Consider the following 14,817-nt stretch of genomic DNA (forward strand, 5'->3'; position numbering starts at 1 on the left):
CGTGGCCTAGTCTATCTGCAGACATGGTCTTCTTACTATATGAAGTCCACATCAACCTTAGCCATTGTGTGGACGCAAAGCCATGAACAAACCTACATATCTATATTGCAGTAATGGTGCAACAGCCTACATATGTCACAGTATAGAGGGCCGAGTCTGGTCAGCAGTGCCGTCATTATAATGGTGCAATAGCCTAAATATGTCACAGTATAGAGGTCCGCGTCTGGTCAGCAGTGCCGTCATAATAATGGTGCAATAGCCTACATATGTGACAGTATAGAGGTCCGAGTCTGTTCAGCAGTGCCGTCATTATAATACATATCTATATTGCAGTAATGGTGCAACAGCCTACATATGCCACAGTATAGAGGTCCGAGTCCAGTCAGCAGTGCCGTCATTATATTGGTTTGATGTACAAGTAAGCAGGAAATCTGAATCAAACAGATCATTTTATGTAAATGTATCAATCAGCTACACGTACTGAATAGAGGGCCGAGTCTGGTCAGCAGTGCCGTCATTGTAATGGTGCAACAGCCTTCATATGTCACAGTATAGAGGTCCGCGTCTGGTCAGCAGTGCCGTCATAATAATGGTGCAATAGCCTACATATTTCACAGTATAGAGGTCCGAGTATAGTCAGCAGTGCCATCATTATAATGGTGCAACAGCCTACATATACCACAGTATAGAGGTCCGAGTCTCGTCAGCAGTGCCGTCATTGTAATGGTGCGACAGCCTACATATGTCACAGTATAAAGGTCCGAGTCTGGTCAGCAGTGCCGTCATAATAATGGTGCAATAGCCTACATATGTGACAGTATAGAGGTCCGAGTCTGTTCAGCAGTGCCGTCATTATAATGGTGCAAGAGCCTACATATGTCACAGTATAAAGGTCCGAGTCTAGTCAGCAGTGCCGTCATCATAATGGTGCAATAGCCTACATATTTCACAGTATAGAGGTCCGAGTCTAGTCAGCACTGCCGTCATTATAACGGTACAATAGCCTACATATGTCACCGTATAGAGGTCCGAGTCTAGTCAGCACTGCCGTCATTATAACGGTACAATAGCCTACATATGTCACCGTATAGAGGTCCGAGTCTAGTCAGCAGTGTCGTCATTATAATGGTGCAGTAGCCTACATATGTCACAGTATAGAGGTCCGAGACTAGGCAGCAGTGCCGTCAGTATAATGGTGCAACAGCCTACATATACCACAGTATAGAGGTCCGAGTCCAGTCAGCAGTGCCGTCATTATAATGTTGCAACAGCCTACATATGTCACGGTATAGAGGTCCGAGTCTAGTCAGCACTGCCGTCATTATAACGGTACAATAGCCTACATATGTCACCGTATAGAGGTCCGAGTCTGGTCAACAGTGCCGTCATTGTAATGGTGCGACAGCCTACATATGTCACAGTTTAGAGGGCCGAGTCTGGTCAGCAGTGCCTTCATTGTAATGGTGCAACAGCCTTCATATGTCACAGTATAGAGGTCAGAGTCTAGTCAGCAGTGCCGTCATCATAATGGTGCAATAGCCTACATATGACACAGTATAGAGGTCCGAGTCCAGTCAGCAGTGCCGTCATTATACTGGTGCAATAGACTACATATGTCACCGTATAGAGGTCCGAGTCTAGTCAGCAGTGCCGTCATCATAATGGTGCAATAGCCTACATATTTCACAGTATAGAGGTCCGAGTCTCGTCAGCAGTGCCGTCATTGTAATGGTGCAACAGCCTACATATGTCACAGTACAGAGGTCCGAGTCTGGTCAGCAGTGCCGTCATTATAATGGTTTGATGTACAAGTAAGCAGGAAATCTGAATCAAACAGATCATTTTATGTAAATGTGTCAATCAGCTACACGTACTGACATAAACAGTCGTAGGGAGCATTATTGTTCGTTATCTGGTAAATGTGTCAATCAGCTACACGTACTGACATAGACAGTCGTAGCGGGCATTATTGTTCGTTATCTGGTAAATGTGTCAATCAGCTACACGTACTGACATAAACAGTCATAGCGGACATTATTGTTCGTTATCTGGTAAATGTGTCAATCAGCTACACGTACTGACATAAACAGTCGTAGCGGGCATTATTGTTCGTTATCTGGTAAATGTATCAATCAGCTACACGTACTGACATTAACAGTCGTAGCGGCATTATTGTTCGTTCTCTGAGTTCATATTAAAAGTAGATGCTGGTTATGTGATGTTCGATGCATCATTTTATCATTATTCAGTTCAAGTGTTTTGTAAGTTGTATCGAATTTAATGTATTGCCAAGTTGTGTTTCATTTTTGAAATAAAAGATACAAAACAATAATGAAGTTGTTACTTCTTATACACCATTTACAATTAACCTGAAAGAGCTTGCAAAATCAGTCAAGTAAAAGTTGAAAGGACCTCGCGTTTCCAAAAAGAAAGTCAAAGATAGCTGTCTGGTCCCAATAGTTCAGTTCAGAATAACCCGAAAATATAACAACACATTAACAGGAGCATCAGTTGATTATCCCTGTCATGTTTTAGTTAAATTGAGTCATTAGAACTTGCTGAAGATCTCAATACATGTCAAATTTGCACCCGCACAAAATAACAAAACTTAACCACGATCGTGTACTTGACACTCCAATGATGTCGGCCATCTTGATTTTCCAATCATCCCAAAAATTTGATATGCATAACTAGGGACCATGGAGAACCTTCATGTTAAATTCCAGAAAGATCCTTCAAGTAAGATCTGAGAAATAGTGCTAACAAACTCTCAAAATTCAACACGACTGCCAGTCGGACATCTTGGTTTTGTGATCAGTCCTGAAAATTGATAGGCATAACATTGGACCATGGGGAACCTTCATGTGAAATTTAGGAAAGATCTCTCCAGTACTTATGAGAAATGGCGCTTACAAGAATTGTTTAAGGACCATGTGACGGAATGACGGACAGACCACGAACGCAGGGTGACTTGAATAGCCCACCATCATCAATATCCTGAATTACAGAAAACCAATCAAGAACAATTAAACATGGTAAAGAGCATAAACCAAGTTTATTTACCATTTAACAACTACAAGTACTTACAATGTAAATATTCATTTAGTATCAATCAAATAAAATGTTTTTTTTTGGTAAAATTACCATACATACTTTGGATCCAAAACCAGACTAAATATTAAATATCAACTTGAGAGGTTTTAAACAATGTATTATCCTTGCTAGCTACCAGGTTCTCATGAAAGTTGATTCTTCAGCAACAACTTACATCCAATATTCATTCAAACTTGCAAGCTAGTATTAACACTGCAGACATATTAGCAATAACAAAAAACATTTCACTTAAACTATGGGGCAATAAAAGATAACAATATTTTATGTGTCAATTACAGGAAAATGACAGCCTTTAGATTTATTATAATTCTATACAAAACAAAATACATTACAGAATACATTAAAGGACTGTAAAACACTAGTCAAGAAAAAGAAATGACTGTAAAACACCAGTCAAGAAAAAGAAATGACTGAAGTTACATGTACCAAAATAAAGGATAGTGTAATGAAAGGGCTAAGATCTGATAAAATGATGGGTGTTATGATTTTGTTATGATTTACCGAACAAATCCTGTTACATGATTTTAGATTTATTAAATAAAATGTTAACATATATTTGTCAAGCAACTTGAAATCTCTCTTCTATGTTTGCACACTCATTCAAATTATTTTTCCAACATTTTACGAATTCTGTCAGATGTATTCTACCATAATATGCACACATATGTTGATTATATCTATTCTACCACATTTACCAATGAAAAGTGTTATTTAATCAAAGATGGTATAGAAAACATACATTTTTTGAACTGTCTACTGTAGCTGCACTTTCCTTCACTATCAACTCATGAACATTTCAAGTGTAGACATGCCACTTGTTTTTTTAACCAAACATTTCAGCTAAGTTTTCAAAAAATATCTGTGCTGATAATGCAAGTGTCCTACTGCTTGATGATAAAATTCCATATAACTGTGTATCAACAGTGAAGTATATCAATACAGTACACACTTTTACCTACCATGTATACCTATACATATCATGTTTACCAATGTATTATGTATACCAGAAAGTAGTGTGTATACCAGAAAGTAGTGTGTATATCAGAAAGTAGTGTGTATACCAGTAAATACTGTGTATACCAGTAAATATTGTGTATACCAGAAAGTAGTGTGTATACCAGTAAATATTGTGTATACCAAAAAGTATTGTGTATACCAGTAAATATTGTGTATACCAGAAAGTATTGTGTATACCAGAAAGTATTGTGTATACCAGAAAATATTGTGTTTGTATTGTGTATACCAGAAAGTATTGTGTATAGTACTGTGTATACTATGTAAAACATAACAATGGATGTCAAGTAAACCAATAAAAACTGTGCATCCAATAGCACTATGTATAGCTTATTCCTATTAAATATACAATAAATATGTCCACAATGACCCATGTAGCTATTATTGTTACTTGTTGGCCATCACCAAACATGATTTTTTTTATATGATATTGATATTTTCTGGAATGGAATAAAAAAAAATAAGAAAGGGACATAAAAAAACTTCAAAATTTGCATACATTTGACATTTTAAAGCAAAAACAGACAAATGGTAATTATTTAGGAGAAATAAGACATGGTTTGATTTTTTTTTTATATCTATGATTATTGAATCTCTCCACACATCATAAAAAATAGCAAAGATATCTGCTCTGCTCACTGTTAACAATTAATTTACATATCACAGTAGCAGTAACAACCAGCTTGCAGATGTTTTATTGCAATTTGTGGGTAAATTGTTCCCAATTTAAATAGGGAAATTTTTATCATCATCAGACTTTTACCTGATTCCAGGACAGCCAATAAACATGACTTAACAGGTTTGTTTGGCTTTATTTCCACTTCATTACCAAGTATTACAGTTATCCAGCAGAGAACAATACCTCTCAACCAACCATTAGGTTAGTGCTGTGATGAGAAGATCTCCGAGGGCTAATGTGGAACAGTTCCACCTGGGAATACTTCTGAATGGCAAGACTTCAACAATTACCAGGGTATTTGTACCATGGAATCCCTTTGGTAACATCTTCTGACAATATGTTAATGAGGAATGGACAGTACAAGGGACACATTATGTATCTAAGGAGAACACAAATGAAACCGAATGCGTGCAGAACAAGAACCATTTTCCTCCATAATTATGTAGTTTTTATATAGTGATTATCCATTTTCTGGCATTTTTCCGAAAACAAAATTGATCAAAAATAAAATGACATGTACTTTTTGTCTAGACTTTAAAATTAGGACCAAATATTGTTTAATAAAACAAACCAATTATACTATTAAAGATTGCACACAATACCACTAGTTAGAATCTGTGATCTGTACCAAACGAACAGAATTCTAGGTAAATACTTAAATGATTAACATATATGGAGATGTTGAAAAGGTTAAACGAAAATATTTTCAATCTTCAAATGAATTCCTGTATATTTACTTTGTATCGTGTACAGTACAAAGGAGGGTGTACTTTGACATGATTCTGAGGTTCAGATTATGAATATGACATCTAATTTTGATTTCACGTGGTAATAAATAACTTATAAAAAGGAATGTGATCACTACTTTTGCTGTATATACAAATGAGGGATAAAATATATAATTATGTACTCGTATTAATGATCCGATAGATTACGATCTTAAAATCTCTAGATGACCTATACCCATGATGACATTTAGTATAACTCTGGTCTTTAATCGGCCTTAGTACTACTTAGTAAGGAGGTAAAAAAAGCATCTTTGTTTCATAATTGTATAAATGTATCAGTCATTGGATACCCACCCCCCCCAAACAAAAATATCAATAAAAAAATAATAATAAAAAATCACACATCAGATAAATAATACGTTTTCCATCTAAATAACATTTGTTCACAAGAATATGTTTATTAGAATTATATTATTACTGTCTTTACCATTTACATTGCATGTACACTATAGCAGGGGTGGGCGTTGCTACCAATTAAAGGCCACAAGGAACTATAAGGCTAAACTTGATTAGTGTAATTCTATACCAAATTGCTAGACAAATGAATCACAGGCGAGTATTTGCAGTAATATGTCACCAGTTTATGACTAAAAGAGATTGTTTGTAATGTATAAGTGGTAGGCCACTAAATGAGCTTTCATTTTAAATGAGATAAATAAAACTTAAACAAACTTAGACAAATTACATATCCTTTATATCTCATCACTAGGAATGAAGCTGTGAGAATACAACCTTCCCTAGTCAACACTTCCACATCAGACTTCCATTTCTCCTTACTTTTCATTGAATTGTCTCCCTTTTTACCGGTTCACTAAATGGTATGACAGATGACACATGTAAAGAAACAATACAATGACATCAGGGAAACAATACATTATGATGTCATGGTCAGTTTTCAACAGTAGAGGTCAACTGCAATTTCAGGATAAAACGCAGATTACAAATTCTGATAATTAACCTACATTGCTTTTTAAAAATTGTATCGTTAGGATGGGAGAAAAATAATTATCCCTCATATGTTGAGGGTATTCTGGACAGAAATTCAAACTTCAGAGTGAGATTTTTGAATGTCTAACCTTCGGTTTGAACCAAACCTCAGGTTAGACAACCAAATATCACCCCTGAAATTGAGATTTCTTTGCCTTAACCTCAAAGTAGAGGAAACCCTTAGTCCATTGTCTTATTCCACAACCCAATGTCATGGTCTTCATTCTGACATTACAATTTAAAATTAAATCAAGTAAAAGGCTTTGATAGTGGTGTAAAGTCACAGCATAACCCGATAGCTATTCACTTACAGCAGTAATGCCTGATGTTTATGCTGTACAGTGTAATCGCATTATTACCAAAACATTTTACCTCATCACACTATTTTCAGGACAAGTGATCAGTGTAGTTACAAGTTTGTTTACCTGAGATAAGATATAATTCACCACAATACCTCAGGGCGGTCATTACATATATATGTAGCACTATAAAGATTAGTTTATACGTAGTATATCATACGATATTATATCGCTGGATTTCAAGCAAAGCACAATTAAGTATAACAACAAACTAACACCCCTGTATCACAGTGGAGTGTGAAGTCAGTTAGGGGTACCCCAATAAGTTACAGTGGAGTGTGAAATCAGTTAGCGGTACCCCAATTATGTTACAGTGGAGTGTTAAGTCAGTTAGAGGTACCCCAATAGGTTACAGCGGAGTGTGAAGTCAGTTAGAGATACCCCAATAGGTTACAGTGGAGTGTATAGTCAGTTAGGGGTACCCCGATAGGTTACAGTGGAGTGTATAGTCAGTTAGGGGTGCCCCAATAGGTTACAGTGGAGTGTATAGTCAGTTAGGGGGACCCCAATAGGTTACAGTGGAGTGTGAAGTCAGTTAGAGGTACCCCAATAGGTTACAGTGGAGTGTATAGTCAGTTAGGGGGTTCCCAATAGGTTACAGTGGAGTGTATAGTCAGTTAGAGGTACCCCAATAGTTTACAGTGGAGTGTATAGTCAGTTAGGGGTACCCAAATAGGTTACAGTGGAGTGTATAGTCAGTTAGGGGTCCCCCAATAGGTTACAGTGGAGTGTAAAGTCAGTTAGAGGTCCCCCAATAGGTTACAGTGGAGTGTATAGTCAGTTAGAGGTACCCCAATAGTTTACAGTGGAGTGTATAGTCAGTTAGGGGTACCTCAATAGGTTACAGTGGAGTGTATAGTCAGTTAGAGGTACCCCAATAGGTTACAGTGGAGTGTATAGTCAGTTAGGGGTAGCCCAATAGGTTACAGTGGAGTGTATAGTCAGTTAGAGGTACCCCAATAGGTTACAGTGGAGTGTATAGTCAGTTAGGGGGTTCCCAATAGGTTACAGTGGAGTGTATAGTCAGTTAGAGGTACCCCAATAGGTTACAGTGGAGTGTATAGTCAGTTAGAGGTACCCCAATAGTTTACAGTGGAGTGTATAGTCAGTTAGGGGTACCTCAATAGGTTACAGTGGAGTGGATAGTCAGTTAGGGGTTTCCCAATAGGTTACAGTGGAGTGGATAGTCAGTTAGGGGTTTCCCAATAGGGTACAGTTGAGTGTATAGTCAGTTAGGGGTACCCCAATAGGGTACAGTGGAGTGTATAGTCAGTTAGGGGTACCCAAATAGGTTACAGTGGAGTGTATAGTCAGTTAGGGGTTCCCCAATAGGTTACAGTGGAGTGTATAGTCAGTTAGGGGGACCCCAATAGGTTACAGTGGAGTGTGAAGTCAGTTAGGGGTACCTCAATAGGTTACAGTGGAGTGGATAGTCAGTTAGGGGTTTCCCAATAGGGTACAGTTGAGTGTATAGTCAGTTAGGGGTACCCCAATAGGTTACAGGGGAGTGTATAGTCAGTTAGAGGTACCCCAATAGGTTACAGTGGAGTGTATAGTCAGTTAGAGGTACCCCAATAGGTTACAGTGGAGTGTATAGTCAGTTAGGCGTACCCCAATAGGTTACAGTGGAGTGTAAAGTCAGTTAGGGGTACCCCAATAGGTTACAGTGGGGTGTGAAGTCAGTTAGGGGTACCCCAATAGGTTACAGTGGAGTGCATAGGCAGTTAGGGGTTTCCCAATAGGTTACAGTGGAGTGGATAGTCAGTTAGGGGTTTCCCAATAGGTTACAGTGGAGTGTATAGTCAGTTAGGGGTACCTCGATAGATTAACTCGTATTGCTCTTCCTCTCATATCGAGGAACAAAGCTGTTTAAGGTCCTAGTGGTCTTTGCGTAATAGAAAAGCACTAACTTCATAAGAACACTTCAGGTGGCGTAAGCCAACTCCCGTGTAGATGTATACTTAACACAATTCATATTTCTGATATTTCATAAAAAATACTCATAATGATGGTATTTAACTAAATAAAAACCATGGGGCTTAGCATTTTTTGGGAAAATATAGAATAATTACAGAATATTCTAAAATTCTCAAGAAATAGCCACAATAACATTTAACCATGTAAGAATGTAGTGAAGGATGGGGCCACTCAGTCTTGTAAAAGGATTAGGGGCACTTGATAGGTGCAATACATTTTACAAACTCGTGTCGTTTGCAATAATAACTCTTTTTAAAGACATTGCAACAGGACTAAATATCAATGGTATTCAACTCTTACAAAATTCCCTGGATAATCATACAAACTTTTTTTTGTATTCCTGTGAAAAAAGTAAGATTACTAGTCAAAAAGTAACCATTAAAATTGAGTATGGTAGTCTCGTTTAAATATTATAAGGAAACCATAAATAACAGCAGGGTATAATATTGTACTAACAAATATGGCACACAGTTCTCGACCCTGATAGAAATAGGATGTTATAACCTGAGTTTTGTGTGACCTCTTTGTATTTATCAATACATGTAGAACCTGAGTAATGTCTACCATTGTTTTACCATTTAATTTTTCACATTCATACTGCAATCTGGTTTAGAACAACATCCAAGAGACCTAAAATTTAGGACCTCTGTTCAATTCTGTAGGAAGAACATCATTTTTCCAAGCTGGGGAAGCCATTCATTGTCTGACACCAGGCTATTGTGTTGTACTACAGTTGTCCTTGGAAACAAAAAGTCTTTGATAATGACATCGACCTTAATTAATATGAAGGGTTAAAACCCCAGTTCAACTGATGGTAAGATATTAGAGGAACTAGATGACATTACTAATCACACTTAGGTTCACCAGCTAGCATTATGTCGTTTGGCTACTACCTGTAAAAAGTCTATGTGACTGGCATAGATCTTGAGTTTACTAGTAAGGTCCATCCATTTTACTCCTACAGCGTCATCACCTGAAACAGAAAAGAGCTCAATAAACAAACACACAAAATAATAACTTACAAGGTTAATTGTATCTCCAGTGCCAACAATAAAACAATGTCATACTAGATGAAGGGTTCGAGAACGTCTATAATAATACTGACATACTTCCAGTAGATATGTTGTCCAAAACACTTAAAGTAATGAAATAATGGAACTCTAGTTACTGTACAAAATACAATAAGGGGCATGAACTTGCAATAACATAGTGATGGCAAAACAAAACAAAAAAAAACAAAAGACAATATATGCGAGTCTAAAAATGTGTGTACATCAAGTGGGATTCCACTACAGGGTACATACTTTGTAGGCAATTGAAGCCCTTCTGTAGGTACTTCATTTTCTGATGAACAACAGTTCACAGGCTGTTCACTTTACACAATTAATGAAATACTGTTACTGCCCACCACCATACTATCTTCATTAGTTCTATATAATATTATGTACTTTGTAAATCTGAGTTTTTACAGATGGACATCAGAAACAGGGCATTAGAACTGCCTACTTCTATAATGGTGGGCTAAAAGCTTGCTTAATGCTTTGAAATCATCCCCTTCCTTGAAAAAATCCTATTCTTCAAGCCACACCGATACACAAGATGATGACAACTGAGAGACAAAAGTTCAGGGATCTATCCACATGATATTGATTTACAATATGATGAACTTACCAGCATTTAACTCAATTTTACTAACTCCTGTACCCGACTCATCATGGAAGTTCAAAGCCACCGTTTCCATCCAGGAGTTATCAGTGTTACGAGGGTCGTCCACGTAGCCTCTATATACCTGTAACAACGATCGTTGGCCCCGTTACACCACACCGAACACATTACACACACACCCTAAAACTTCTTATAATCACAAATACATGCACATGGTTTATAAAAAGAAATTATGAAGTTAGTTAATAGCAGTCTAACTGAGCAAGTAATTCATTAATGGTTTATAACATAGCTAACTCTGAAAACATTTCTACTGAATTACAACATTGGTTGGTTTAATATTTCATGGATTTCTGCTTCCAATATAGAGAAATCAAAATTAAGGCTACCGTAAAAACCCATGTAATTTGCGCACTTTTTTTCAGAAATTTAATACCCAAAGTGGGGGGTGCGTAAAATACACAGGTATAGAAAATTTCAAGTTTTTTTCAGGAAAAGATCGACGATTCTGAGAGATCGCCATCTTGGATTATGTCCCTTGGTACACGGAACTCTTAGACAAATGACGATCAACAAATTTATTTATGTCAAACATTAATAAAAGATACATAATGTGATGTTATGTGAGTTTATGTGAAAAGTATTAATAAATAGGTAACCGTTAACAAAAAAGGTTTAGCCAAATTCCAATGCCAGAGAATCGCCGATCAACTTACGACATTATGTTTCGACATCTCGGTGCGTTTCCCCATACTATTACGAAAATGTAGTTGTTCAATTTAAGCTCCGTTCCATGTAAGTTCTGTAAGGGTTTTTTCAAATCGCCTATGCGTATACGTATAGCATGTTTTTTTTGCGGCTCACTTTCATGTTGATCTCGCGTCAAACATTTCGTAAACACGTGATTGATAATAACCTCGTGAATTATTTCAATATTTATTAAATGAAGCATCGTAAAAATAGACCGCGTTAACTATTTTTTTCCTTGGATTAGATTTGAAGAGGATGTATTGATTGTCCACGCTTCTAGAATAAACATATTTTTTATAATCCCTTATCAGTCAAATCAGTCTGTAGTTATGACAATGCAGTAGGCCTTCGTAATTCACGCCACGTGTTGGTGAGTGAAAAAAACAACAACACGGTCCGTCGACCGCGACTGCAAATCATTTCAATTAGTAGAGCTATTGTTAACGGGTTATCACAGAGATAGTGTGAGCTCATTACTGCATTGGAATTTGTAAAAAATATCGCCAAACCACGGACTTTGATAATCTAATTCCATGGCCAAACTTAACTGTGACATGACCTGGTTTGAAGTGACGTAACCCAAGCCGCCATGATGAGCCCTTCTCACTGATCGTAATTATGATCAATAAAAGGTATCTAATTATGTCTTTCACCAGGAGATATGCACCAGCGCTTATTAAACATCGAATTACTTATTAATTGATATGTTTTTGTAAGCAAGTAAATGTTTCATGTAAAATATTGCTAAAATGAATTGATGTATGCCGATATGCGCACACGTGTGTGTCATGTGTGATCAGATAATTTAAAGAAAACAAGCAACAAAATACACATTTTACGTAGTTTCTTCTTGGTTTTAAATATCATTTTACATCAATGAAAAAAAAAATCATAGAAATATATATATTTTTTTTTTATTCAGAGATCGATATTCGGAGCATGAACATCGTTTTTTTCCAGGTTTTTTTAGGTGCGCAAAATATTCGAGTAGAAGCTTTTTTCCCGATTTTCAGCCTCAAAAAGTACCTGCGCAAATTACACAGGTGCGCAAATTACATGGGCTTTTACAGTAAATATCTATATATCTACACCAACTGTACTTTCTTGAAACCTGCCATAAGGCCTACCCATAATGCCACATTACTTTAACTGTACTTTACTCTCTCCAGACAGTCATTTTTCACTGAGCTTACCTCTTCTCCATGGAGAAATAGATCATTAACTGCCAAATCTAGTTCATCCTTTTTCTCTTCAGACATTTCTAATGTGTTCATGGCTTCTTCACCAAACTCCCGTTTTAATGTGGCCGTAATGACCTCGCCTGGATCCACCATTCCCTGTGAATTGAACATTACAAGACTAATTAATCCATTCTGTGTTATCCAAATTAGAGTATCAGACTAATCAAACTAATTGTCATAACATCTCGCTTCCAATCAAAACATCTCGCTTCCAATCATAACATCTCGCTTCCAATCACAACATCTCGCTTCCAATCATAACATCTCGCTTCCAATCATAACATCTCGCTTCCAATCAAAACATCTCGCTTTCAATCATAACATCTCGCTTCCAATCAAAACATCTCGCTTCCAATCATAACATCTCGCTTCCAATCAAAACACCTTGCTTCCAATCATAACATTTCGCTTCCAATCACACTGTTTGACAAAGTAGCAAAATGAAAATGCAAACACTTTGTCCCCCCCCCCCCGAGGAATGTTGCGCATAACGGCATTATTATAAGCCACTTTATTTATACATGTATAACTTTAGATCTCCACAGGCTAAGGTCTGATTTAAACATGTCGAGTAGGTTGGGAACGGATGTCCTTCCACCCAAAGATTAATTTATTTTTACAACTTTTTATCCCTATAAATATGGACTTTGCATGCTACCAGTATATTTTGATTGAAATCTGCCCAGCATATGGGGAGATGTTATTTAAGCGAATAGCTAATCTGACTCATCATTTACTTGGCTCCTTATCATCCAGGTGAGTTATCCTCTATTTATTATTTGTATAATTATGACAAGTGAGAAATCACCACCAAATGAGCTCACTGTGTTTTTTTTCTAAACATTTTCTTCAGGTTGGTAAGTATGGATTATGAGAAGTCCTTTTTACACAACCAATAACATTTTCTATGTGATGTTTTGATGACTAGTACAATATGTACACTGTCAGCTTCATCAGACAAATGACCAGTGAAGCGTATGCACACAAAGGAGTAAAATTTGTATGAGTTGTCCATAAAATCGATGTCGATTTCGGCTACGCTGAAAGCATATGTAAATTAGTTGTTATATATGTACCGAAATGACCCAATTCAGCTACGCGTTGTTAACACTAGGACATAGATGTGCGAGTCTTTGAGCCCCCTCGTCTCGATTTAGAACTGGCCCACTGTGGCGAATCCAGATGGCTTCCTTTATCTGCCGCTTGAACAGATTGCACTCTTTGTCCAAAACTTTGGAGTTATCCCAGTCAATCACATGGTTTTTCTGTGTGACATTGGTCTGTGATTGCCGATTTATTTATCTGGGACTCCGACTGTTTTCTTTCTGATCTGGTGAATTTTCTACCTTCTTGGGTTTCTGTATCTTTCCGGTGTTAACGTTCACCAAGGCGGACCCCAAATCGTCTTCCAGTCTCTCCAATATACGACACGTCGCAGTTTTTACATCCAATTTTGTATACGCATTCTGCGACGTTTTCTTTAGGTGTTTTATCCTTAGGGTGTACTAGGATATTGAGAAGCGTCTTGTGGGGCTTCATGGCTGTTGCTATGCCATGACAGCGATATATCCTCTTGATGGTTTTGGATATACCCTTTATATACGGGATAACTACTTGACCTTTGGTTTTGTTCTTATCCTTGATTTGCCTTTTCTTGTTCTTCTCCTTACTTTTGACAATTTCCAAATTTAACCTTGACAACTTACCCCAGTTAACCTTGACAACTTACCCCAGTTACCTTGACAACTTACCCCAGGTATCTGTGACAACTTTCCCAGTTAACCTTGACAACTTACCCCCGTTAACCTTGACAACTTACCCCAGGTATGGCCCACTGATGGTTGTCCCTCCTCTGGACGGCCACAAACTGTAAAATATTCTTACTGTCTTCTCCCTTCTCTATCACATTGTTATCACTGCGCCGCCACCTGTAACAAAGTGTCCGTACATGGGAGGTAACTCTGGTTTTGTGATAAAATTTTGTTAGTTTTGGAATTGCAACTTTACACCAGCACAGCTTTCAAAAATTCTCACTCACCCCACTTTCAAATATCAGACACTATTCTGTATTTACTGATTTTCCGTGATTTTCTACACAGCAATCTTTAGCAGGGGATGTTTTCTGCGACTCTTTGGTTTGATATCAAGGATAGAAATGTTATAAGGTTCACATCAGAACCATCTCAGGTGAAATTGATCATGCAGACATAATACACAGGAAATAGATAAAAAAAAAAAAAAAA

General features: G+C 37.2%; 1 protein-coding gene across 2 annotated transcripts in view; it reads right to left on the bottom strand.

The window, feature by feature from the left end:
- Positions 1 to 3,044: 3,044 nt before the first annotated feature.
- LOC110454081 (ADP-ribose pyrophosphatase, mitochondrial-like) overlaps positions 3,045 to 14,817 on the bottom strand; it is a 21,470-nt gene continuing 9,697 nt past the window's right edge. For both annotated transcript variants that reach the window (XM_021503540.1, XM_021503468.1), the window contains 4 exons: positions 14,394 to 14,502; positions 12,527 to 12,670; positions 10,590 to 10,707; positions 3,045 to 9,891 (listed from right to left, as the gene is read on the bottom strand). In XM_021503540.1, coding sequence (XP_021359215.1) covers positions 9,779 to 9,891; positions 10,590 to 10,707; positions 12,527 to 12,670; positions 14,394 to 14,502 — 484 coding nt within the window. In that variant the 3' untranslated portion in view covers positions 3,045 to 9,778. The remainder of the gene's footprint in view (positions 9,892 to 10,589; positions 10,708 to 12,526; positions 12,671 to 14,393; positions 14,503 to 14,817) is intronic.

The sequence above is a fragment of the Mizuhopecten yessoensis genome, unplaced genomic scaffold, assembly GCF_002113885.1.
Source record: "Mizuhopecten yessoensis strain PY_sf001 unplaced genomic scaffold, ASM211388v2 scaffold83, whole genome shotgun sequence".
NCBI classification, from domain to species: Eukaryota; Metazoa; Mollusca; class Bivalvia; order Pectinida; family Pectinidae; genus Mizuhopecten; species Mizuhopecten yessoensis.